The sequence below is a fragment of the Ursus arctos genome, unplaced genomic scaffold, assembly GCF_023065955.2.
Source record: "Ursus arctos isolate Adak ecotype North America unplaced genomic scaffold, UrsArc2.0 scaffold_10, whole genome shotgun sequence".
In the NCBI taxonomy this organism is placed as follows: Eukaryota; Metazoa; Chordata; class Mammalia; order Carnivora; family Ursidae; genus Ursus; species Ursus arctos.
This window is the reverse complement of record NW_026622764.1, coordinates 56,855,469-56,879,272: the sequence shown is the minus strand read 5'-3', so window position 1 is coordinate 56,879,272 and position 23,804 is coordinate 56,855,469. Positions and strand designations below refer to the sequence as shown.

The following is a 23,804-nucleotide window of genomic DNA, read 5'->3' as shown; positions in this document are numbered from 1 at the left end:
GACATTCCCACCGACAGTACATGAGGGTTCCTTTTCCCCCCACCTCCTCGCCAGCACTTGCTGTTTCTTGTCTTTTGGATACTAGCCATCTGACAGGTGTGAGGTGATACCTCATTGTGGTTTTGATTTGCGTTTCCCTGATGCTGAGTGATGTTGAGTGTCTTTTCATGGGTCTGTTAGCCATCTGGATGTCTTCTTTGGAAAAGTGTCTATGCAGGTCCTCTGCCCATTTTTTCATCAGATTATTTGTCTTTTTGGTGTTAATTTGGATATTAACCCCTTATCAGAGATGTCATTTGCAAATATCTTCTTCCATTCAGTAGGCTGACGTTTCATTTTGCTGATGATTTCCTTTGCAGTGTAAAAGCTTCTTAGTTTAATATAGTCCCATTAGTTTATTTTTGCTTTTGTTTCCCTTGCCTGAGGAGACACAGCCAGAAAAATCATGTCCCAGAGATTACTGCCTATGTTCTCTTCTAGTTTTATGGTTCCTGATTTCACATTTAGGTCTTTAATCCATTTTGAGTTTATTTTTATGTGTGTTGTGAGAAAGTGGTCCAGTTTCATTCTTGGTATGTGGGGGTTTCCCAGCACCATTTATTGAAAAGACTGTCTTTCCCCCATTGTATATTTTTGCCTCCTTTGTTGTAGATTGACTGTGTAAGCATGGGTTTATTTCTGGGCTGTCGATTCCATTCCATCGATCTAGTGCCGTGTCATCTGCAAATGGTGACAGTTTTACTTCCTCCTCACCAATGTAGACTTTTTAAAATTTTTTAAAAATCTGATTGCTATGGCGAGGACTTCTAGTACTGTGTTGAATAATGGTTGTCAGAGTGGACATCCTTGTCTTGTTCCCGATCTTAGGGAAAAAGCGTTCAGTGTTTCACCAGAGTAGGATGTTAGCAGTGGGTTTGTCATAGAGGACCTTTATAATGTTGAGGTATGTTACCTCTGTACCCACTTTGTTAAGAATGTTGATCATGAATGGATATTGAATTTTGTCAGATGCTGTTTCTGCATCTGTTGAAATGATCATGTGACTTTTATCCTTCATTTTGTTAATGTGTATAATGCTGATTAATTTGCATAAATTGAACCATCCTTGTGCCCCTGGAATAAATCCCACTGATTGTGGTAAATGATCCTTTTAATGTATTTTTTAATTTGGTTTGCTAATATTTTATTTGCATCTACATTTATCTACTGGCTTGTACTTTTCTTGTGGCATTCTTGTCTAATTTTGGTGTTAGGGTAATGCTAGCCTCATAAAATGAGTTTGGAAACGTTCCTTCCTCTATTTTTTTTTTAATAGTTTAAAGATAGTTGTTATCTCTTTTTTAAATGTTTGGTAGAATCTACCTGTGAATCAGCTTGGTCCTGAACTTTTGTTTTTTGGTAATTTGTTGATTTACAGATTCAGTTTCATTACTATTAATTGGCCTGTTCGGATTTTCTATTTCTTCCTCATTCAGTCTGGGAAGATTTTATATTTCTAGGAATTTATTCATTTCTTCTAGTTTGTGTAAGTTGGCATATAATTTTTTGTAGTAATCTCATTTTTTTTGTATTTACCATTTGTAACTTGTCCTCTGTCATTTATGATTTTGAGTCTTTTTTTCTTGATGAGTCTAGCTAAAGGTTTATCAGTTTTGTTTGCTTTTTCAAAGAACGAGCTCTTAGTCTCGTCAATCTTTTCTGATGTGGGCGCTTTTTTTTGTCTCTATTTATTTTTGCTCTGATCTTTATTTTCCTTTTTTTTTTATTTTTCTTAAAGATTTTATTTATTTGAAAGAGAGAGAGAGAACAAGCGGGGAGGTGGGGCAGAGAGGGAGAAGCAGGCTCCTGCTCAGCGGGGAGCAGGGAGCCCAATATGGGGCTCGATCCGAGGACCCTGGGATCATGACCCAAGCCGAAGGCAGACACTTAACCGACTGAGCCACCCAGGCGCCCCTGTTCTTTCTTTATTATTTTCTTTTTTTTTTGCTAAGTTTGGACTTTGTTCTTCTTTTTCTGGCTTCATTAGATGTAGAAGTAAATTGAGATTTTTCTTGTTTCTTGAGGTAGGCCTGTATCGCTATAAACGTCTTTCTTAGAACTTCTTTTTCTGTGTCCCAAAGATTCTGAATTGTCGTGTTTCCATTTTCATTTGTCTCCAGGTATTTTTTCTCTTTGATTTTTTGTTCACACATTGGTTGTTTAGTAAAATGTTATTTAGCCATGTTTGTGTTTCTTCCACTTTTCTTGTAATTGATTTCTAGTTTCATATGGTTGGATAAGACAGTTGATATAATTTCAGTCTTCTTAAATTTATGAAGACTTGTTTTGTGGCCTATTACGTGATCTTGAATGTATATTCTGTGGTTTGACCTGGAATGCACTATATATCTCTGTTAAGTCCATCTGGTTTCATGTATCACTCAAAGCCATGGATTCCTTACTGATTTTCTGTCTCAGTGATCCATTGATATAAGTGAGGTGTTAAAGCCCCCTACTGTTATTGTATTACTATCAACTTCTCCCTTTATGTCTGTTAATATTTGCCTTATATGTTTAAGTACTCTTATGTTAGTTACATAAATACTTGTTATATCCTCTTAAAGAAGTCATCCCTTTATCCTTATGTAATGACCTTTTTTGGTCTCTTGTTACAGTCTTTGTTTTAAAGTCTGTTTTATCTGACGTGAGTATACCTACCCTAGCTTTTTTTTTTTTTTTTCCAGTTTCATTTGCAACGTGTTATTTTTCTGTCCCTTTACCCTCTGTGTCTTTAGGTCTGAAGTGAGTCTTCTGTAGGCAGCATATAGATGGGTCCTGTTTTTTTATCCATTCAGTCATTCTCTTTTGATTGGAGTGTTTAGTGCATTTACATTTAAAGTAATTATTGACAGGTATGCACTCACTGCCATTTTGTTGTTTTCTAGTTTTTGTAGTTCTGTTTTCTTCTTCTCTTGCTCTTTTCCCTTGTGGTTTGATGGCTTTCTTTAGTGTCATGCTTGGATTCATGTCTCTTTACTTTTTGTGTATTTATCATAGGTTTTTGGTTTGTGTGTGGTTACTGTGGGGTTCATATGTAACATCCTGTGTGTATAGCAGTCTATATTGAGTTGATCGTCAGTTAAGTTCGAACACATTGTAAAAGCACATTGTTTTTATTTCCTCCTCCACGTTTTATATATGTCATATTTTACATGTTTTTATTTTGTGTATCCCTTGGCTAATTTTTGTATGTGTAATTTAACCTCCTTACTAGTTTGTAAGTGAACACACTACTGGGTGTGGCAGTGCTGGTGCCTGTGGGCAGGTGCGTTGCATGGGCTGGTTCTTCAGGGGAGGGCAGGGACAGGGCACATGGTGCTGCAGGGTAGATGGAGAGTGTCAGAACTGGCTCAAAAGCCTCTGGTTCTCTAGGGTGGGGGGCAAGAAAAATTGCATCAGCCAGCACTTTTGTTCCCAGAGAACAAAAGAAGTCTGCAGATCTCTGCCCCTCTGGCATACATCCTCAAGTTAGTCAGTGAATCTTTCCCTGTATGCCAGGTGCCTTTCAGACTCCTGCGTCTGTGCTGTGTCTTGGGCTGTTGTTGAGCATGCTGGCTATTCAAGGGCCAAGACTCCGTTTCCAGTAGCTCCCTCGCTCTCCCTGAGTTCAGCCCCACTGGTTTATGAAGCTCCCAGAAGGAGGCCTTGCTGATTTTCAAAACCAGATGTTTTAGGAACCAGCCTTCACAATGTGGATCCCCAGGGCCAGGGGTGCCCAGCGTAGGGCCTGACACCCTCACTCCTTTGTGCCCGCGATGTCCCTAACATTTGTGGGGTGTCACACCTGGGGTTTACTTCCCGATTGTGTCTGTACCCCTCCTCATGTGGCTGCCGCTCCAGGTCTAGCTGTGCAAGGCCTGTTCTGCCAGTCCTCAGGGGCTTTGCAGAGTGAGTTGTAGTATGTGTAGTTGTTGCCTTACCACAGGGGAGGAGGGCGAGTTTGGGACATTTTCTACCCCACCATCGTCCTGGACTCCATCCTGTAGTTTCTTAAATGCCCAGGTGATTCTGATATGCAGCTGAATTTGAAAACCACTAGATTGAGATTTTGTCCCTCGGGTAATGATAATTTCAGCTAGGGTTGCCATTAAAACAGGAATGGGCATGTTCTTTTTCACCGATCCCATATTCCTTCAGTGGGTAGTTTCTGAGTACTATTACGTGCCAGACACCGTGCTGGGGACTTGGATGAAACTTGCTTTGAAATGTAGCATTATTGCGAATCTCCGGGTACTGTGGTAAAAAATCAGAAATGTGAATGTGAGGTTTTCAGGGATCACACGTGATGGTGCATAAAAATCCAGATTGTGTACTGTTGAGACAAATCTGTTTTTAACATTTTATTTTAGAAAACGAGCGGGGAGAGGGACAAGCAGAGCCTGACGTGGGGCTCCATCTCACAACCCTGAGATCGTGACCTGAGCTGAAACCAGGAGTCAGCCGCTTAACCAGCTGAGCCACCCTAGCGCCCCTGGTTTTTCGTTCTTGCATATTTCCACTGATGTTCTTATTCAACAAGTTGTTTTAAAATTTAAATGTTTATTTTGAAGCAGATGTATGCCCATGTAGTGACAGCGGCTGAAAAGAAATTTAAAAACCAGATTTTGTGATAACCGGTAAATTTGGTACAAGTGGAGTAGAAATATTCAAATTTATTATATCTGTAATGATGAGCTGGAACGAGTCTCAATAAGAACACTTTATGCATTTATTCAACATTTATTGAGCATGCTGGGTGCTGGGAACGTGCTGGGAGCAAAACACAGGAAGAGTGAGGTCTTGCCCTCAGCTTATACCCTACCGGTGTGACGGAAGATGCAGTGCATTACACTGGGAAGTGAGGGGAAGGAAAAGTACTCCGATGGAATGGGTGGTAGACCTGGTATAATGAGATCTGCAGGAGGAACAGACAGAGAAAGGTAAAAGAGGAGTTACGGCTTCACAGCAAGATGTGCAGAGGCCCTGGGGAGCACTGACTTCCAGGAGCACCTTGTGTGTTATTAGAATCAACGTAGATCCCTGGAGTGAGGGAAGGGTGGGAGGCAATGCACCAGGACGAAGCTGCCAGCGGATTTTCAGTGCAGAGCGTGGGAGAGATGGGAGGTATGATCCAGTTTACTCAAGTAGAATCTGAGAAACATTTTATTGGAGAGCAGAAGTGAGATGAGAATAAGAGGGAGGCAGGATCAAATGAAAGGTGGATCGGCAAGAACAGGTAAGAGTTGATGAGGACTGAAGTTTGAGGTCCAGAGAGACATGAGAGGCCTAGTTCTAAAGATGTTGGCTTCCACAGGTCAGGTCTTCAGTGTGCAGCCTGCTTGCACCTGAGCCTCATTCCTGGTTTAGGAAATGGTAATCCTTAGAAGACACAGAAGACACTGAAGTAGAACTTGACCTCACGTCTCTATCTTCTTGAAGAGAGTACATGGTTTGGTTTAGGTCCTGAAGTACCTCAATCTCTTCCTTCAGTTGCTGCTGCCTTTCTTCATATTGATGGATTTTTTTCTGTATTGCTATGATAAAAAGAAATGAAATTTCAGGTTAGTAGTTTTATAAACAATGTACTATTTCTTTTTTTTAATGATTTTATTTATTTATTTGACAGAGATAGAGACAGCCAGCAAGAGAGGGAACACAAGCAGGGGGAGTGGGAGAGGAAGAAGTAGGCTCCCAGCGGAGGAGCCTGACGTGGGGCTCGATCCCAGAACGCCGGGACACGCCCTGAGCCGAAGGCAGACGCTTAACGACTGCGCCACCCAGGCACCCCAACAATATACTATTTCTAGCCTCTTTCACTTGGAAGTGCATAATACACACTTCTGTGAGCCAGAAGAATCTAGGGCCTTGTGAGCAGGAAATGATTCTTTTATGTCTTTGCTTCCTCTTCTAATTCAGGATAGAATTCTAGTTTTTATCACATAAAGCTGGTCAGTACATCTTTAGTCCCTTTTGTGTATCTTTGAGAAGTCAGAAGTAGGGACTGTATAGCCTTCATGCTACACTGTACCCCTTTGTTGAGAGATAATAAGTGGGGAGAGCTTGTGCTTAGAATATCAAGGATAAGGGCAAATCTTTCATAAAAATGCATCCAATTTTTAATGTTACATAAAAGCTTTTGGTTTTATTTAGAAATAGGAAGGCCTTTAATGTGGAAACTTAGGAAGATTAATAAGGCTTTATAAATAACAGTATTGCTCAGTGACAATGTCATTTTTTGAAACTTAAAAGTTGAAGAATTTAAAAACACACACATACAATCTTTCTCTAGAATACCTGTAGTTAACTTTCTGGAACATTAGAACTGAGCAACATTAAATTAAGTAAGAGAGTCTGTCTCAGTAGGGATGTCAAGTTAGGCCTTTTAAGTTGGTTCTAATGCAATTCCAAATAGTGTCTCCTCTTGGTGCCCCCACATCCCCCAAGTACTACACTGTAATGTATATCCTCCCAACTAACCCGTGCACGTAGTGGAAATGTGACTTTTATATGAAAGTAACACAGATCAAAGTCCCCTAATAAGGCTTTTTAGAAGATTTTAAAGGATTCTGTTAAAAAGTATGTGGATGCTCGCACTAGCAGTGAGCAGTCCGAGAATGAATGTAATACAAAATCTGAATGGAGAGGACACTGCGGTTGTGCAGCTTAGGGGGAGCTGTTCACGCCCAGTTCTGTGTCCCACTCGGGCTGGGATGTGCAGTGCACAGCCTGTCCAGAAGTCAGATCAGACTCACCTGTAAGTGGAAATTTAGCCGGTTTCGAAAGCATCTTAATGGTGGGAGGACCTACTCACTAAAGGGTTGAGGTATTATTAACATACAGTGAGTGTCAGATTAGTTTCAGGTGTACAATATAATGATTCAACAAAATCTTTCTATAAAATAGCAACCATCTAAGTCTCTGCCCCCACCAGGCTTGCTTCTTTTTCAAAAATGTCTTTTTTTTTCTTGCTCGTCTTTAGAATCAATGAACTGCAACCCTCCTTCCCCCGGTTAGATTGAGGATTAATATTCGGAGAATTAAAATTTGTACACATCAAATCAAGTGAGAGGGAGTCAAGCAGCAGTGTGGTCATGGCCTTGCCACAGCCCAGCTCCTGCTGAGTCCCGAACCTCCCATTTTGCAACCAGAGTAGAAACAAAAAATCGAGTTTTTTCTGATTACTAAGGTCTTGTGTATATGTAGAAAATGTGGACAATCTGTCCAGCCACCTACAGATAACGACTGTTCCCATACAGGTGCATTGTGGGGTGGGGGGGGCTCGTATTGCTTTATGGTGGACTTTTTCATTTAGTAAGATGATGTACATTCTTTTAGAATGATTATCACCTGAATAGTATTATATTACTTCAGTATATATAAATATTTGTAAACTATGCTGCTCGGTTATAACTCATACCTGCTTGAAAATTTACAAATGTGTCTTCAAACAATTTACAGTCAAAAAGTGAAGTCCCGATTTCTTCATAGTCTGTAGGGAGAAAAACATTTTCAGTTTTAACTTAAATAATTGATATAGGCAGAAACCCCTTACACACTAACCCCAAATAAGGAGAAGTACACAGAACAGTCCAGCACTGTGCAACTTCCGTATCAGTCTGCGGGAGCAGCAGTGTCCCCGGGGGACTGGGCGGGGGGAATGCAGATGCCTGGCACCTCTACCAATCAGAAGCTCCAGGGCTGAGGCCTGCTGATGTGTTTTAACAAGCCCTCCAGGGATTCTAAGGGGCATGTTCAAGTTTGAGAAGTACTTAAAGTAAAGAGGAAATGAATGGAAGAATGTAATGAATGAATTTTTTGGAAGTTTGCTTTTAATTTCACTTTTTGATTTTGTCCTATAGAAAATAATCTCTTTCAAATAATCACCTACTTGATATTGGTGCCTACAATATAAACTGTCAAGCTTTTCCTTGTAGACTGCTTTATCATCAAGTTTTTAAGCTCCCGGTGTAGGGTCGAAGAAGGCTAAGTGGCTCCATATACAAATGGAACTCTAAGAGCTCTTTATGCAGGGTCACATTAACTAAGGGAAACATCAAACAAAACATTTTTTCTTCTATAAACTTTGAGTTGACATTATCAAAAAAGACATAAGGAACAGAATTTGAGTCAAATCAAAACTGTAACATGATGCCATTCTCCGATGTTAGCAACAAGCGGTGAGGGGGCAGATGTGTGACTGCCTGTGGTTCTGAGCGGACACTCAGCTACCCGCGTCTGCAACACCCATCACAGCTTGCAGGGCACCAGGCTGCTTTTCACTGAATTAATGAGTTTGTGAATATCCCACATCCTGTTGATGCATAAAAGACTAGAGATCTGGAAAAGACATTGCATAGAAAGAAAATGTGTACTTTTGCTTTGTTTTACAAGTAGGTTTGCGTGAAGTCCCTACATGTAGAAATGTTTCGGTACCTGAATCAGAAGCGGTGTCACCCATGAGTCTTTCCTGAATCAAATGAAGTTTGTCTAAAATTTCTTCAAATAAATCATTAAGAAGCCCCGCTTCCTTACATTTCCTAAGAAAATCAATCTTCACAGTTGCATCTAAGAACAAGAAACACAAATCTTAGGGCAGCTCTCATGTCCCTTTACGGTCATTTCTTCAGACCTTGCGTAGAGGTGGGTGAGCGCAGTCAGCAGGATAATAAATACAGCACCTCTGTCTTTTAATTGTAATTTCATCATACCTCGTGTTTTCCTCACTGAAACAATGTTACAAAAAGTGAAAATAAAAACTTTTCTGCTTAGACTATCTGAATCAAGAGAATTTTCTAAAATTTAGCTTCAAATCTCTGAGATAATAGCTCCCATCATTTTTTCTGTCACAGTTACTGTGTGTTACTATGGAATGTCTGTTTCCCTGACAGCTACAGTGACGGCTTCCGGGGTCACAGTACAAGAGGTAGTAGCATGGGACTGGATTCTGAGCTCAGGTAACCCTGGCTTCTAGACCAGGAAGTGTATCCTTTCTTTCTTAATACCAAAGAACAATAGACCATCCCCACCTTTGAGCTGGGACTATGATACAGTGGATAGTTATTGTAAGAATAAAAACCTTTTATCATTAAGTCTAGAAGAATAAAGTGGGAGACCAACTTTGAAATAAATGGGTTATTTTTATAAGTACTGTAGGTCATATTTGATACAAAATTTATAGCAAACCTGTGTGTCTGCCATCCTCTTCCTTCATTTGTGTTACGAATCTATCTAATGTCAACATTTCAGGTGGCTAGAGGGAGAGAAAAATCAAGATTACATTGATTCACCATCGACATTTAATGTGTAAAATGAAAACCAGTCCTTAGTTGCATACAATTCGATGATATGCCTGTGGTGAAAATCATGCCCCATATTCATCAGTAGTTCACATGTAAACATCGAATTATTTTTGTATAACAAAACATCCAGAGGTATTGCAAGCTCCTCTTGTATAAACAGCAAGAGGTGAAGGTTGCTGGCTCATATTAATTTAGCTCATATGAGTGAATGTATGGAAAATGGTTTCAAATCCCCAAAATGCTTCATACACTTTGCACATAATAGTAATACAGAAAATGACGAAAGTCACAAATGAGGTCAAGTGTGGGTCATGCAGCTAAGAAATACTTGGTTAGGTAAGGATGCTTTACTGCACCTCTGCCCATTTTAAGACCATAAGCACACTGTGGGCTCAGATACTTTCACTGATGTGGTACAGGACATGTGTTATAGGAGCCATGGGACTATCACCTCCTGAAAGTCATGTGCTGGGATACCCAACACATCCAGCTTTTATAGTCATCTCATCATGGTTCTGTTACCATTTCACCAGATATTTGGTTAAAATTAGGAAGAAACTGTGTGAAGAAACTGAAAGCTATAATAAAATGAAGTCAGATTACCTGTACATGAATGTCTGTTGAGAGACGTTTCTTCCTTCCTCTTTTTCTTTTCACTCCTGAAAAATAAGTTGAAAATACAAATCATGTAGAAACCAGAATCCATAAAGGAAAAGACTGATGCTTGCCTACATAAAATAGAAAACTCTTACATACTAAAAGTTATTAAAAAGTCAAAAGATACAGCAAACTTACACTAAATGTTTGCAACACATATGATAAAGCACAAATTTTCAAAATATAAAAATCTTATAAATCAATATAAAAAAGATGAGTAGAAAAATAGGCAAATGGGGAACCCTCTAAGAAGAGTTCATTAAATAGAAAAACAGACTGGGTCACAGGAAAACAGATACACAGATCAAAAGGGGAATACACTCAATTTTACTCATAAGATATGCAAAATAATGAATTTTCCACCCATCAGACTGACGCAGATGAAGGTGTTTACATAATGTTTGTTTGCAAGGACTGGGGTAATTGTGTACTGCTGGTGCAGCCTCTTTGGAAGAGAATTAGCCAGTTGGTACCAGTTTCATTGTTCATACTTTTTGACCCAGTTATCTACACGAAGTTTTCCAAATGGTACAGTTGCATAAAGGTACAAAGATGAATGGGGAAAAATGTTAACTACACTATTTAATGTGATAGAAAAAAAAATGGGGGGGGCGCCTGGGTGGCACAGCGGTTAAGCGTCTGCCTTCGGCTCAGGGTGTGATCCCGGCGTTATGGGATCGAGCCCCACATCAGGCTCCTCTGCTATGAGCCTGCTTCTTCCTCTCCAACTCCCCCTGCTTGTGTTCCCTCTCTCGCTGGCTGTGTCTATCTCTGTCAAATAAATAAAATCTTAAAAAAAAAAAAAAAATGGAAATAACCTCAGGGCCCATCATGCAGAGACTAGTTCAGTTGTAATTCACCTATACAACTGAATAATACACACAATGGAATATGCAGTCTTTCAAAAATTTGATTTGTACAGATATGGAAGGATGTCTGAATGAAAACAAAATACAGCAGTAGGTATGTTTGTATAGGAAATTTTTAGAAGAATCCAAATGAAACTGATAGTTTCTTCTGGGGAGAGGATTCACAACTGTGTTGTGTCTGTGTAAAAAAATTTTTAATTTAAAATATTGGGGTGCTTGGGTAGCTCAGTGGAGTGTCTGACTCTTGGCTCTAGTCAAGAGATTAAGCCCCTTGTCCGGCTTCATGCTAAGTGTGGAGTCTGCTTGAGATTCTCTCTCTCCCTCTGCCCCTCCCCCAGCTCATGTGCATGCTTCCTCCCCCAAAAAATAACTACATTGTTACCTTTCCCTATCAGTAAACACTGATTATAGCTATATTTTTTATAATAATTCCTGATAAAAGGGTATTGACTGAAAAATAAGGGTAGCAATACTGTTTAGAGACTGTTGTTTACCACCAAAAAATGCAACTGGCACGACGTGGCACTAAACCTTTTCCAAAGAGGTCCTAAGTCTGGTCCACAGTGAGCATTCCAGATTTAGTGCTGGTGAGACACTGCTATTCAGGCGAATACAGAGGCCATTCACGAGTGAATGTACATCCCATAACTCCAGTTAGCCAGGGCCCAGTTTTCCTTAATTAAAACTGAAATGCTAATCATGCATTCTTAGGACATTTTAGGGAATGTGCAGCAATTTTTCAGTTTTATCTACTGGAAATGCTGATATTCTTTTAGAAGAGAAGCAGTTACAAAAGTCAAAAGGTTTTTACCACGTCCTCGTTTGGCCCTCTGATTGTAGTGAGGATGGAAGGTACCAGACAGAGACTTTCCTTGGAGTAGGTCTAGTTTGAAAAGAAGAAAAGTTAGTCCTATTATATGCACGCTGCACAAAGAAAATGGCAATTTTATAAGTACGTAAAAATTTAACTCAAATATTTGTATTTAATTCAGTGAGGCTAGTAATCAGGATATTCCATGTCTTACCTAAATGTATACCTTTCTTTAAACCCACAGTGCTAAATTTTAGAGACTTACCATTATAAGCGTTGTTCAATGGAGCATGTTGTTTGCAAAACACTCTGAAACATGCAATTTCAAAGAATTGTTAAATATTTTTACTTACACTTTTTAAATATTATACCTATTTTCTTATGATTTAAAAAGGAACTAACCTATTTTTCATGATGGCTTTACCCTAAATATTTGTAAAAGAAAAATGCTGTCCAAACCTGTGTAAGTTACTGACCCTCATCAAATGCGGACGGAGGCTCTGTCAGATGCCTTTTGTGCTCTCAGCCCTCAAGCTGGTACGCTCTCTGAAGGCGTGCGTGTGAAACATTTTGAACAATGGTAAGTAACTCATATGGTGGTCAGTGGGATTTTACTGTATAAAGAAAGCTATCTAAAGATCTAACATCTAAGACAAATTTTCACCTGACTACACCAAGTTCTGCTGATTTTCAACAATAAATAGCACAAAATTGCATGCATGAATTTTTGGGAAAGTAGTTTTCTAACTCAACAGCTATCTCCCCCTGACTTGAGAGTTGAACTATGAATCTAGAACGGATCAATGCCCTGGAAGAGAAGGAAGCAGCCTTGCAGGCTATGAAGAAGAAATGGAATGAGTAAATTTTGAGGAGGGGCACAGGCCCCATTTCTTCCCCAGGCTCTATCCTTCTCAGCCCCCAGGTACGTCTCCTTTCCTTAGGGTGCTGACCCTCGGGAGGCAGGCTCCCTCTTGCCTATGGGAACGTATGAATTCTTCCTGTCTTACACCAATTTCCACCTCTTACATGCAGTCTTCCTGGCAACCCATCCCCTGCTCCAAGCAAAATTAATCTCCTCACCCTTTGGATTCCAGTATCTAAGCACATTCGTTCGCCAGGCACTTAACATTTTTTTTATTATGGAAAATTTCAAACATATCTAAAAGTGGAGGAGAGATGATGAGCCCCATGGGCCCCTACTCATCACTCAGTTTCAACAGTTACCAACTCAAGGCCAAGTCAGTTTCATGCGAACCCCCTCCTGCTCCCGTCATGCCATGTGCTTCAATGGGTTCTGGCCTCTCTGGTCCTTCCAAAAGGTGCTAGGTTCTCTGAGATTTAGCCCATGTCCTGTTCCTCTTTATATTCTCACTGCACCTAGCAAGATACTTTGTGTATGACAGGCACTCTAACAACTGAATATTTAAATTCAATTAAAAAGTGCATAGAAGTTCACCTGATATTATGACAAAAATGATTATTTCATTGAGTCTCTATTCATTGGTTCTACTAACACAAGACCAGTATTTTTGCAAACTTTAAAATATAGCAGGAATTGACTCCTTTTTGTTCAGTCTTATAGCTCTGCTAATAACAGTATGTCTAGTGGGTGTTTGAGGTCATTATGGAAGTCAAAATAAAATGAGCTCTTTGGGAAGATTAAAAAAAAGTGAGGATAATACAATCTATGCGCTTCTGAGAAAATCAAATATAAAAAGTATGATACAAAATTAACGATTTACACATTCCTTTCTAGTCTCAAGCAATACAATACCTATGGAACTTGCTCAAAATCAGATATAAAATTATTTAGCAAATTCCTTTTAATAATAGGCTTGCCCATATTGTTTTAGAATATAGGCCCCTAAGCCTGAAGAGGATATGGTGGTGAAGAGCAAGAACTCCAGAGCTCTAAAGCCCAGCTCTGCCACTCACCAGCTGTGTGACCTGGGGACAAATGACTAAGTCTCAGGGCCTCAGTGTCTGAATCTGTAAAGAGGGATAATAATATCTACCTCACTGGGTTGTTATGAGGATTATATGTGTTAACATTTGTAAAGTACTTGGAAGTATTTCTGGCACAAAGTAAGGGATTATTAGATAAAATAAAACAATGTAGTACCTGAAACACTTTGATGAAATTGGGGGTGTGTGCCCAAAGGGGGAAAATTCTAGCCTCCAAATGCAATTTTAAAATATTTAGGATCTGGGGCGCCTGGGTGGCATAGCGGTTAAGCGTCTGCCTTCGGCTCAGGGCGTGATCCCGGCGTAATGGGATCGAGCCCCACATCAGGCTCCTCCGCTGGGGGCCTGCTTCTTCCTCTCCCACTCCCCCTGCTTGTGTTCCCTCTCTCGCTGGCTGTCTCTATCTCTGTCGAATAAATAAATAAAATCTTTAAAATAAAATAAAATATTTAGGATCTCACAAAAATCATATTAAAAAGATAATGCTCTCATTCAGAATATTGTGAATGAAAATATTATTTCACTGAAATTTAAAATATTCCATCAGAATGTATGCACATGCCCCAAAGAAGTGAGAAGTATCTGCCTGGCTCTTCAACTTCAGTCCATCATTTTCTTTTTTATTCCATTTCATAACTTTAAAAAAGGCCAAAACTTCTAGAAATCTTTTTAACTTTATATGACATGTTTTTTTTTTTTAAGATTTATTTATTTGACAAAGAGCACAGCAAAGGGGAGAGGCACAGGGAGAGAGAGAAGCAGGCTCCCTACTGAGCAGGGAGCCCAATGTGGCGCTTGAACCCAGGACCCTGAGATCATGAAGGCAGACGCTCAACTGACTGAGCCACCTAGGCGCCCCAATATGACATGTTTTAGACTGCATCCACATACCAAAAAACTGAACATGACCTGAATCAATTCAGTTAACAACTGGCTTTCTGATTTCATCTGATTAAACTGTCTAATTATTTAACTGAATGCAATCTTTCATCAAAAGGAAGATAAGTTTCTTCCTGGATAAAACAAATACAATTCTATTGGACTTGAAATATGCCTTACTGGGTCAAAATTAACATTAAAGAATTATTGAAAGAAGGGAATTAAGATTTAAAAGCCAAAGGCAATTCAAACAGGATTAATTTCTTCAAGAACTTAATGACTGATTAGTATATTTGCTTCACAGTTTATCATTTTTAAAAGCTCTTTATAGGGGCGCCTGGGTGGCACAGTGGTTAAGCATCTGCCTTCGGCTCAGGGCGTGATCCCGGTGTTATGGGATCAAGCCCCACATCAGGCTCCTCCGCTAGGAGCCTGCTTCTTCCTCTCCCACTCCCCCTGCTTGTGTTCCCTCTCTCGCTGGCTGTCTCTATCTCTGTCGAATAAATAAATAAAAAATCTTTAAAAAAAAAATAAAAATAAAAAATAAAAGCTCTTTATAGGTAAGACAGTGGTGAGAGTGGTGGGGAAAAAAACATTCATTCAGCAGAGAAGATGGATAAACCATGGACTTGCGGCTAAGAAGCCTCCTGTTTGCACAAGAGAGCAACAGTGACCTGGTTCTAGGTCCTGTGACCACCCATTAGGTCACTCACACAAGTATGGCAACCAGGGAAAGAAGGCATGCAGGAAGATTAAAACCAGAACCAACTCTGCTATTTTCTTTCTATGATATTGAGGGAAGGTACTGTGAAATCAGGTTCCCAACGGAGCATCCCCCAAACCACGTTCTTACTTGGAAACCATTTGCATAAAATTATCTTTAAAAATCTCTTTGTGGGGGTGCTGGGTGGCTTAGTTGGTTAAGCATCTACTCAGGTCATGATCCCAGGGTTCTGGGATCGAGCCCCACATCGGTCCAGCTCTCTGCTCAGTGGGGAGTCTGCTCCCCCCCCACCCCGCTTCCTTGCTCTCAAATAAATAAACAAAAATCTTTTTAAAAAAATCTCTTCGTCTTCAGGGCGCCTGGGTGGCTCAGTCATTAAACGTCTGACTTTGGCTCAGGGCGTGATCCTGGCGTTCTGGGATCGAGCCCCACGTCAGGCTCCTCCGCTGGGAGCTTGCTTCTTCCTCTCCCACTCTCCCTGCTTGTTTCCTCTCCCACTGGCTGTCTCTCTCTCTGTCAAATAAATAAAATCTTAAAAAAAAAAAAAAATCTCTTCGTCTTGGGACGCCTGGGTGGCTCAGTTGGTTAATTATTTGCCTTCACCTCAGGTCATGATCTCAGGGTCCCGGGATGGAGCCCTGCGCATCAGGCTCCCTGCTCGATGGGGAGCCTGCTTCTCCCTCTCCCTCTGCCTGCCGCTCCCCCTGCTTGTACTCTCTGTCAAATAAATAAAATCTTTAAAAAAAAAAACAAAACCAAAAAACCCTCTTTGTCTTAATCTAACCATTCCTTATTCCATTTCCCCAAATGTAGCTTTAAAACTGTTTAATTATACATACTTATAAATTCCTCGAGATCCATCAGTTTGTAGAACTGCGTGGTCATTCTTGGCACAGAAAAAGTGGTAACTCTTGCTACAGGCTTTTAAGTCACATCCCACCGTGGCTCCTCTTTGATTACAAAATGCGCATTTCTACAGAAGAATAAATTTTACTGAGTAAGCACCTGTTTTTCATAATCTTTGTTAAAATTTAAAGTTAAAGACGTCATTAAATGTTATTTTTAAGTCAGCAGCCCTAATGTCCTCAGCCACAAATGTTAGGTATTTACATCTGGCTGCTCAGTTTGAAATTTCAGCAAAACCTCTGCTAAGTAAAGTACGTGGTTGGCACTGACCTGTAATGATCTGATTAAAAGCAGAAAGCCCTTTTTGTTTTTAAACAAACAAAACCTTTCTCTTTTTACAAGAGATTTCTAAAAAGAGATCTGTCCCGCACTAGGTAAGGGGTCCTGTTAGGGACACTGGGGCCTGTGGCGAGGGTGGCCGATGGTGCCACGGAGAGCTGTGTGACCCAGCATTCTCTCCCTCTCTTAGACCCAGATCCCTCCCTGGGGATAACACTGCCTGTCTCATAGTTTTACTGAGGATAACGTGAGATAAAGTAAGTGAAACCTCTCTGGAGTCTATGTAGTAGGGCCAAAAATTTAAAATTAAAAAACAAAACCCTGAATAGCAAATTTTTTCTAAGTTCAATTTATTTGATCTCTTGCTTTTCTATATTAGTCAACTGATGTGGTATTTTATATTATTGAAGGTGGTGTAGAGATGGCTAGGACAATATGTGGCCACAGCAATATAACTGGTTTAGGGGAGTCCAAGCATGCCCAAGGCTGATCTGATTTACAGCAGGCTCTGTCTGAATGAAGGGGAAGCACAATGAAACCACCTTGCAAACAGGAAATAGCTCAAACAATATCCTAAAGTCAGCATAAGCAACCATACATATAAAATTCAAATATGGATAAGAAATTAGATTATGCTAAAGGTGGAATTTCAAATCAGAGCACAAAGAAAGATCATTTAATTTGAGGGGGGCCACCTGGCTTTATGTGTAGAAAAAAATAAAGTTACATCCCTACCTCACAATATATTCCCAAATAAATTCTACATGGATTAAGGCTCTGAGAAAAAGTTTTAAAGTTAATAAAAATGTATGGGGTTAAGGTCAGGAAGGCTAAGCAAGGAAGGAAATTCAGGAGCCATAGAGAAAAAGACTGACAAATCTGACTACATAAAAAATTTAAACTTCCATTTTTATGGTGATAGCTACCAAAAAAACAATGAACATGTTTGAAAACAGAAACCGACTCATTAATGCAAAGAACAAACTGGTAGGCAAAAGAGGTGAAGGGGATTAAGAGGTATGAACTTTCTGTTACTAAAAATATAAATCACAGGGACATAACGCAGAGCATAGAGAATATAGTCAATGATACAGGAATATGGTGACGGATGGTAACTGGGCTTATTGTGATCATTTCGTAATGTATACACAGGTCAAATCACTGTGTTGTATGCCTGAAACTAATATTATGTGTCAACTGTATCAATAAAAAAAAAAATGTTTGCTGCATATTTAGTAAAGGGTTAAGACTGATAAACTCAGAGAAAAATGAAAACAGGCAAATCACAGAAGAAATACAAATGGTTAATAAAATTTCATTCCCTTAAAGACTACTGAGTAACTGTGATATGGCAGGCACTGTTCTAGGGTAGAGGGAAACAGCAGGGGACAGGGTCCTGCCCTTGTGAAGTTAACATTCTAGCGGAGAGAGAGAGACCATGATCACATAAAGCAAACTTAAAAACATAGTGATACATGTGTTGTAAATATCTTTTCCCAGTCTGTGTTTCGTTTCTTCACTCTCTTTAATTATGTCTTTTAATGAACATAAATTTCAATTTTAACATAAATAAGAATGGCTCTAGTAATCATAGCAATAAGACTATCGATATCAATATTTACCAAGTGCTTAATTAGTACAAAGAATGAGCTAATAAAAATATATGAATTATCTTAAAGAAACACAGTGATACATGCTTCATAAGAATTAAAATAAGGTATTGTCATTGGGTCCCTGTTTCAGATTGGGGGTCAGTTAAGGCTTCTCTGAGGAGGTGATACAGAAGTTTAGATTTGAATAATGAGAGTTGCCAGCAGGCAAAAAGCAGCGGAAAGGATATTCTAGGCAGAAGGTTTTATATTCTTGTGGCAAAAATGAGCCTCCTGTTGGCTAGCTTACTGGAAGGACAAGAGGGGTGGTCTGATGTTGATGGAGCAGAGATGAGGGTAGGGGAAGAGTCAGAGGTAAGATCCAAGGAGTAAGTAAAGGCTGAGTCATGTAGGGGTTACAAACCAGACTAAGGAGCTGGGATTTTGTCTTCGTACAATGGGAACATAAAGTGATCAGTATTTTATTTTTTAAAAAAAGATTTTATTTATTTATTTATTGGCGGGCGGGCGGGAGGGAGGAAAGGAGGGATGGAGAGAAAGAGAGAGAGAATGAGCTGAGGGAGGGACAGAGGGGAGGGAGAAGGAAAGAATCCCAAGCAGATACAGTGCTGAGCACGGAGCACAGAGCCCCAGAGCCCAGCTTGGAGCGCAATCTCATGACCCTGAGATCACGACCTGAGTGAAATAAAGAGTCAGATGCTCAACGGATTGAGCCACTCAGGGGCCCCAAGTGATCAGTATTTTATTTATTTTAATTTTTTAAAAAAATATTTTATTTATTTATTTTGACAGAGAGAGACAGCCAGCGAGAAGTAAACACAAGCAGGGGGAGTGGGAGAGGAAGAAGCAGGCTCTTAGCAGAGAAGCCTGATGTGAGGCTCGATCCCAGGACTCTGGGATCACGCCCTGAGCCAAAGGCAGACGCTTAACGACTGTGCCACCCAGGTGCCCCGTGATTAGTATTTTAAAGACACTATTGTGGCTGTGTGGAGAATGGGCTGGGGTAGGAAGGGCAGGAGGGAATGCAGAACAAAGATCAGTGACGTTTATCAAGTGTCCAAGGGAGATCCATGACTTTACTGCAGGGGATTAGTGACAGAGAGAAGGGGAGGACAGAGGGTCTGCAGGGTGACGCTGATAGGCTAGGAGCTGGGCTGGGAGGTTGATGAGAAGATGATGATGGATGAATGGTGGACAGTTCATTGAGGTGAGGTGTGAACAGGTTTGAATGGAGTGTATGTATGTGTGTGCAGGGGCTGGAACTGTGTTCACTGTCCAGTTTAACATGAGATGCTATTAGATATTCATATAGATATGTCAGGTTGGTTATCATGGCTGGAGGTATAGAGTCCCTGGCATAAGTATGGAATTGAAGCCATGGGAACTAGAAGAGGTCACACAGGAAAGATGTTCAGATGGAGGAAGGAGCCCAGGAGAGCCTTGGGGACTGCACACTTTAGAGGTTTAGCAGAGAAGGAAAAACTGCCAAGGTGCCTGGGAAGAAGCAGCCAGGAAGGCAAGAGACATAGTAGCAGAGTGTATGCAGGAAGTCAAAGGAAGAAAGTTCAAGATGCAGAGCACGGACACCTATATGATGAATACTGCCGAAAGGTCAGCTAAAGACAGAAGTGACATTGTAATTGACCAGGTTTTTTGTGTACAAAGGAGGATTTAAGATGACATGATCAGTTGATCATGGATATATGCTGAAGGAAATAATCAGGTACAAGGGGGACTACAGATGTGAATGGGATAAAGGGAAATGCAAGAGCCTAATCCTTAAGGAGGAGCAGGTATGACTCCAAAGTCTAAGTGGAGGACTGACTGACAAGAGGGAGGTCCCAGAGTCTGGAGACAGAAGTGGATGGGCAGTGGTTTGGATAGTAGGAGTTCTTGGCTAATGGCTTCCATTTCTCAGTAGAAATCAGACAAATATATGTATACCACCAAGATGAACCCTAATGTAAACTATGGACTTCGGGTGTTTTAATGATGTGCCAATGTAGGTTCATCAGTTGTAACAACGCACCACTGTGATGGGGGATGTTCATAAAAAGAAGGCTGTGTATGTGTGCGGGTGGGAAGTGTATGTGAAATCTTTGTACTTTCCCCTGAAGTGTTGTGTGAACCTAAAACTGCTCTAAAAAAAAGTCTATCAAAAATAATAAGGCATAGTCACCAACTTGGGGATAAGCAGTTGGGGTGGGGAGAGGTTTTAAAAAGAGATGAGAGGATATGAAACAGTAAAGGATGGGGGTGACATGTTGAGGTTCCTTTTGAGGTTTGTGGCCATGAATCTAAGATCAGTCAACACATTTGTGGGTTTTTGTCCAGTTGTTCAACTGTTCAAGTGCCAGTACTACTCAGCATATGCAGACAACAGACAGGAGCATTTCACCGGGGCGGGGGGTGGTTTGCTAGGTGAGTAAGGAAATGTGCGTGCGGGTGGTGTGGAGAGGGAGTCCAGGCTGTTCACAGGACAGTGGCTATGAGGTGGGGTCACTGACTGTAAAGGGATCATGGAAGAACTGCTGGGGCTTGGTGGGCTGGGAGGGAGGCAGATGCCTAAGAAGAACTAACGTTCAACCTCTCTCCAGTGATGAGGGGAAATGCAAGGTAATACTTCCTGTCAGACACGAAAAGTAACAAGATTCGTGATACTCATTTTTGTCAAGGGCTGGGAAGAGTGTTCTTTCATCCACAGAAGTACAAAACGGTACAACCTTTCTGGGGCCAGTTTATTAGCATGTTTCAAATTATTATTATTATTTTTTAGAGATTTTACTTATTTATTTGACAGAGAGCAAGAGCGTACACAAGCGGGGGGAGTGGGAGAGGGAGAAGCAGGCTCCCCACTGAACAGAGAGCCTGATGCAGGCTTGATCCCAGGACCTAGAGATCATGACCTGAGGTGAAGACAGACACTTAACCAACTGAGCCACCCAGGTGCCCCTCATGTTTCAAAATTTTTAAGGGAATTCTCTTTGACTCAGCCATTTCACTTCTAGGAATGTGCTTTACAGCAATGCTCAAACAAGTACACGGGATATGTGTACAAAGATGTTTACTGTGGCATTAGTTGTTATAGTGAAAAACCAGAGTCAACTTACCTAACAACAAGGAATGGTTTCATGCATTCTGGTCTATCCCACGGAATTCCATGAAGTCAGTAAAGAGGATGCCACAGTCATATGCCTATTGTTTTAGGAACATGCCACGTCTATCTTGCCTTCCAAAATTTTGCTCATCCTATTCCCTTTCCCTGAGATTCCTCCTTCCCCATCTTTGTTACCCTCTCTCCTCCCCAACTGGAAAGGCTTCCTGGGCCCCACCTGCACTAAGGTGCTTGACTGCTTGAGTGACCTGTGCTGACCCTTCTCAAAGCACATCAGGCTGTGCAGAAACTGCCCTCAAATATGTGTACACCTTGTAAAGACTAAATAAATGTTCCAGATCATAAACCTTACTGTCATGGTGGGCATTAGGTGCTCACACGTGCTGTACCACTTGCTAAGCCACAAAGGCTTTTCACAGAGGAAGTCTACTGTAACAGAACCAACAGGGTAGCCACTCCACACACTATCTTCCCAAGGGGAGCTGATCCAGGTCCAAGGGGGTTGATCCTGGTTAGTTATGGCCACCTTTAGCAACTAGAGCAGGAAGATGGGTGTGGCCTAATTAAATTTTCAGAAGGGGTCTTATTCAATGCTTGAGGATGAACTTTTTCTTTTACCAGACAGGAATAAGACTGACACTTCAGTTGTTGTCTGTGACCACCCTATGACCACAAGAGGACAAAGTGATGTGGACAGGATGACAGAAAGGACGACGGGCTCTTGATGACACCATTAAGCCACTAAATCAACCAACTCTGCAGCCAGCTTTCCCTCTGGCTAAGTGAGAAAATGAGCATCTTTTTTGTTAAAGCCAGTTTGAGTTGAGGATTCCTTCTGCTTATAGCCAAAAGCATTCTAACTCATATCTGGCTTTGCTGATGAAGCATTGTTCTGTTGAATCTCAGTTTCCAATACAGGTCCTATGTCTTTCAGTTCTCCAAGATGTGTCTCTATCCCTCGTTTATCAATCAAGTAGACTTTCTTTTGGAAACATCCCCTTCAATATCTGTTCCTCTTGTACGACTAATAAAATCATTTATACTTACCAGCTTCCTTCCTCTCTGGATTTCTTTCTTTACTGATTCCACATCAAAATTTCTATCTCGATTACATGGATCGTGATCCTCACATTCCACAAGTGCTGAAGAATATAGCTACAGATTGGGAAAAGAAAAAATTCAGGGTACGCACAAACTACCGTTGAAAGCTACAGACCAGAAAATCACAAAGTACTCACAAAGAGTGGAAGATGGATTAGGGGTATAAGGGTGACCACCTTTGGGGTATGTAAGCAGATCACAAGCCACCCTGCTTTTTTTTGGAAGTGGCCCCGATCCCCAGGCATGTTTTATACTGCATAACCCTGACCTGGTTGGGGCCCTGACCCGAAGCTGAGCCAACTGGATTCCCTATCCTGAGAGAGTGGAACAGACTCTGAGCCACATGGTAGACAGCAAGCCAGTCTGCAAAGAGAGGAATACAGAAACGAGGGATAGAGAGGACAAGAGGGCTTCCTGATGGCTTCCTAGCTACTGTTCTAAGACCTTCCTGCATGCCTGTCTTCAGGAGCCATGAAATGCCCCTGCAGTCTGATTAAAAACCCACTTTTATGTTTAGGTTGGCTTAAGTTTCTATGTGTTACCTGAATCCAACCCATCTCTGACTTAAAGATCAACATTACACAGTGCAATCACAAAGCAATCTACAGATTCAATGCAATCTCTACCAAAATACCAATAGCATTCTTCACAGAACTAGAACAAATAATACTGAAATTTGTATGGAACCACAAAAGACCCCAAATAGCCAAAGCAATCTTTGAGAAAGAAGAACAAAACTGGAAGTAGCACAATCTCAGATTTAAAGGTATACAACAAAGTGATAATAATCAAAACAGTCTGGTACAGCACAAAAATAGACATATAGATCAATGGAACAGAATAGAAACTCCAGAAATAAACCCATGATTTTATGGCCAACTAATCTTCAACAAAGAAGGCAAGAATATACACTGGGGGAAAGACTCTCTTCAATTAATGGTGCAGGGAAAACTAGACATGCACATGCAGAAGGATGAAACTGGACCACTTTCTTATACCATACACAAAAACGAACTCAAAATGGATTAAAGACCTAAATGTGAGACCCGAAACCATAAAACTTCCAGAAGAAAACATAGGCAGTAATCTCTTAGACACCAGCCATAACATTTTTCTAGATCTGTCTCCTCAGGCAAGGGACACAAAAGCAAAAATTAACTGTTGGAACCACACCAAAATAAAAAGCTTTTGCACAGCAAAGGAAACCATCAACTAAATGAAAAGGCAACCTACTGAATGGGAGAAGATATTGCAAATGACATATCTGATAAGGAGTTAATATCTCAAATAGATAAAGAACTATGACTCAATGATAAAAAAAAACACAAATAATCTGATTAAAAATGAGCAGAAGACCTGAAAAAATATCTTCACACAAAGATGTATAGATGGCCAAGAGACACATGAAAAGATTCTCAGCATAACTCAACATAGGGAAAAGTAAGTCAAAACCATAATGAGATATCACTTCACACCTGTGAGAATAGCTAGTATCCAAAAGACAAGAAATAACAAGTGTTGGTGAGGATGTGGAGAGAAAGGAACTCTTGTGCACTGTTGGTGGGAATGTA

The 23,804-nt window shown here is 40.6% G+C and overlaps 1 protein-coding gene across 2 annotated transcripts in view; it reads right to left on the bottom strand.

Moving 5' to 3' along the window:
• Positions 1-4,738: 4,738 nt before the first annotated feature.
• Positions 4,739-23,804, bottom strand: part of SETDB2 (SET domain bifurcated histone lysine methyltransferase 2) — a 92,273-nt gene continuing 73,207 nt past the window's right edge. For both annotated transcript variants that reach the window (XM_057308788.1, XM_026493236.4), the window contains 9 exons: positions 22,180-22,287; positions 16,062-16,195; positions 11,920-11,963; positions 11,655-11,726; positions 9,921-9,976; positions 9,202-9,268; positions 8,452-8,583; positions 7,436-7,507; positions 4,739-5,552 (listed from right to left, as the gene is read on the bottom strand). In XM_057308788.1, coding sequence (XP_057164771.1) covers positions 5,371-5,552; positions 7,436-7,507; positions 8,452-8,583; positions 9,202-9,268; positions 9,921-9,976; positions 11,655-11,726; positions 11,920-11,963; positions 16,062-16,195; positions 22,180-22,287 — 867 coding nt within the window. In that variant the 3' untranslated portion in view covers positions 4,739-5,370. The remainder of the gene's footprint in view (positions 5,553-7,435; positions 7,508-8,451; positions 8,584-9,201; positions 9,269-9,920; positions 9,977-11,654; positions 11,727-11,919; positions 11,964-16,061; positions 16,196-22,179; positions 22,288-23,804) is intronic.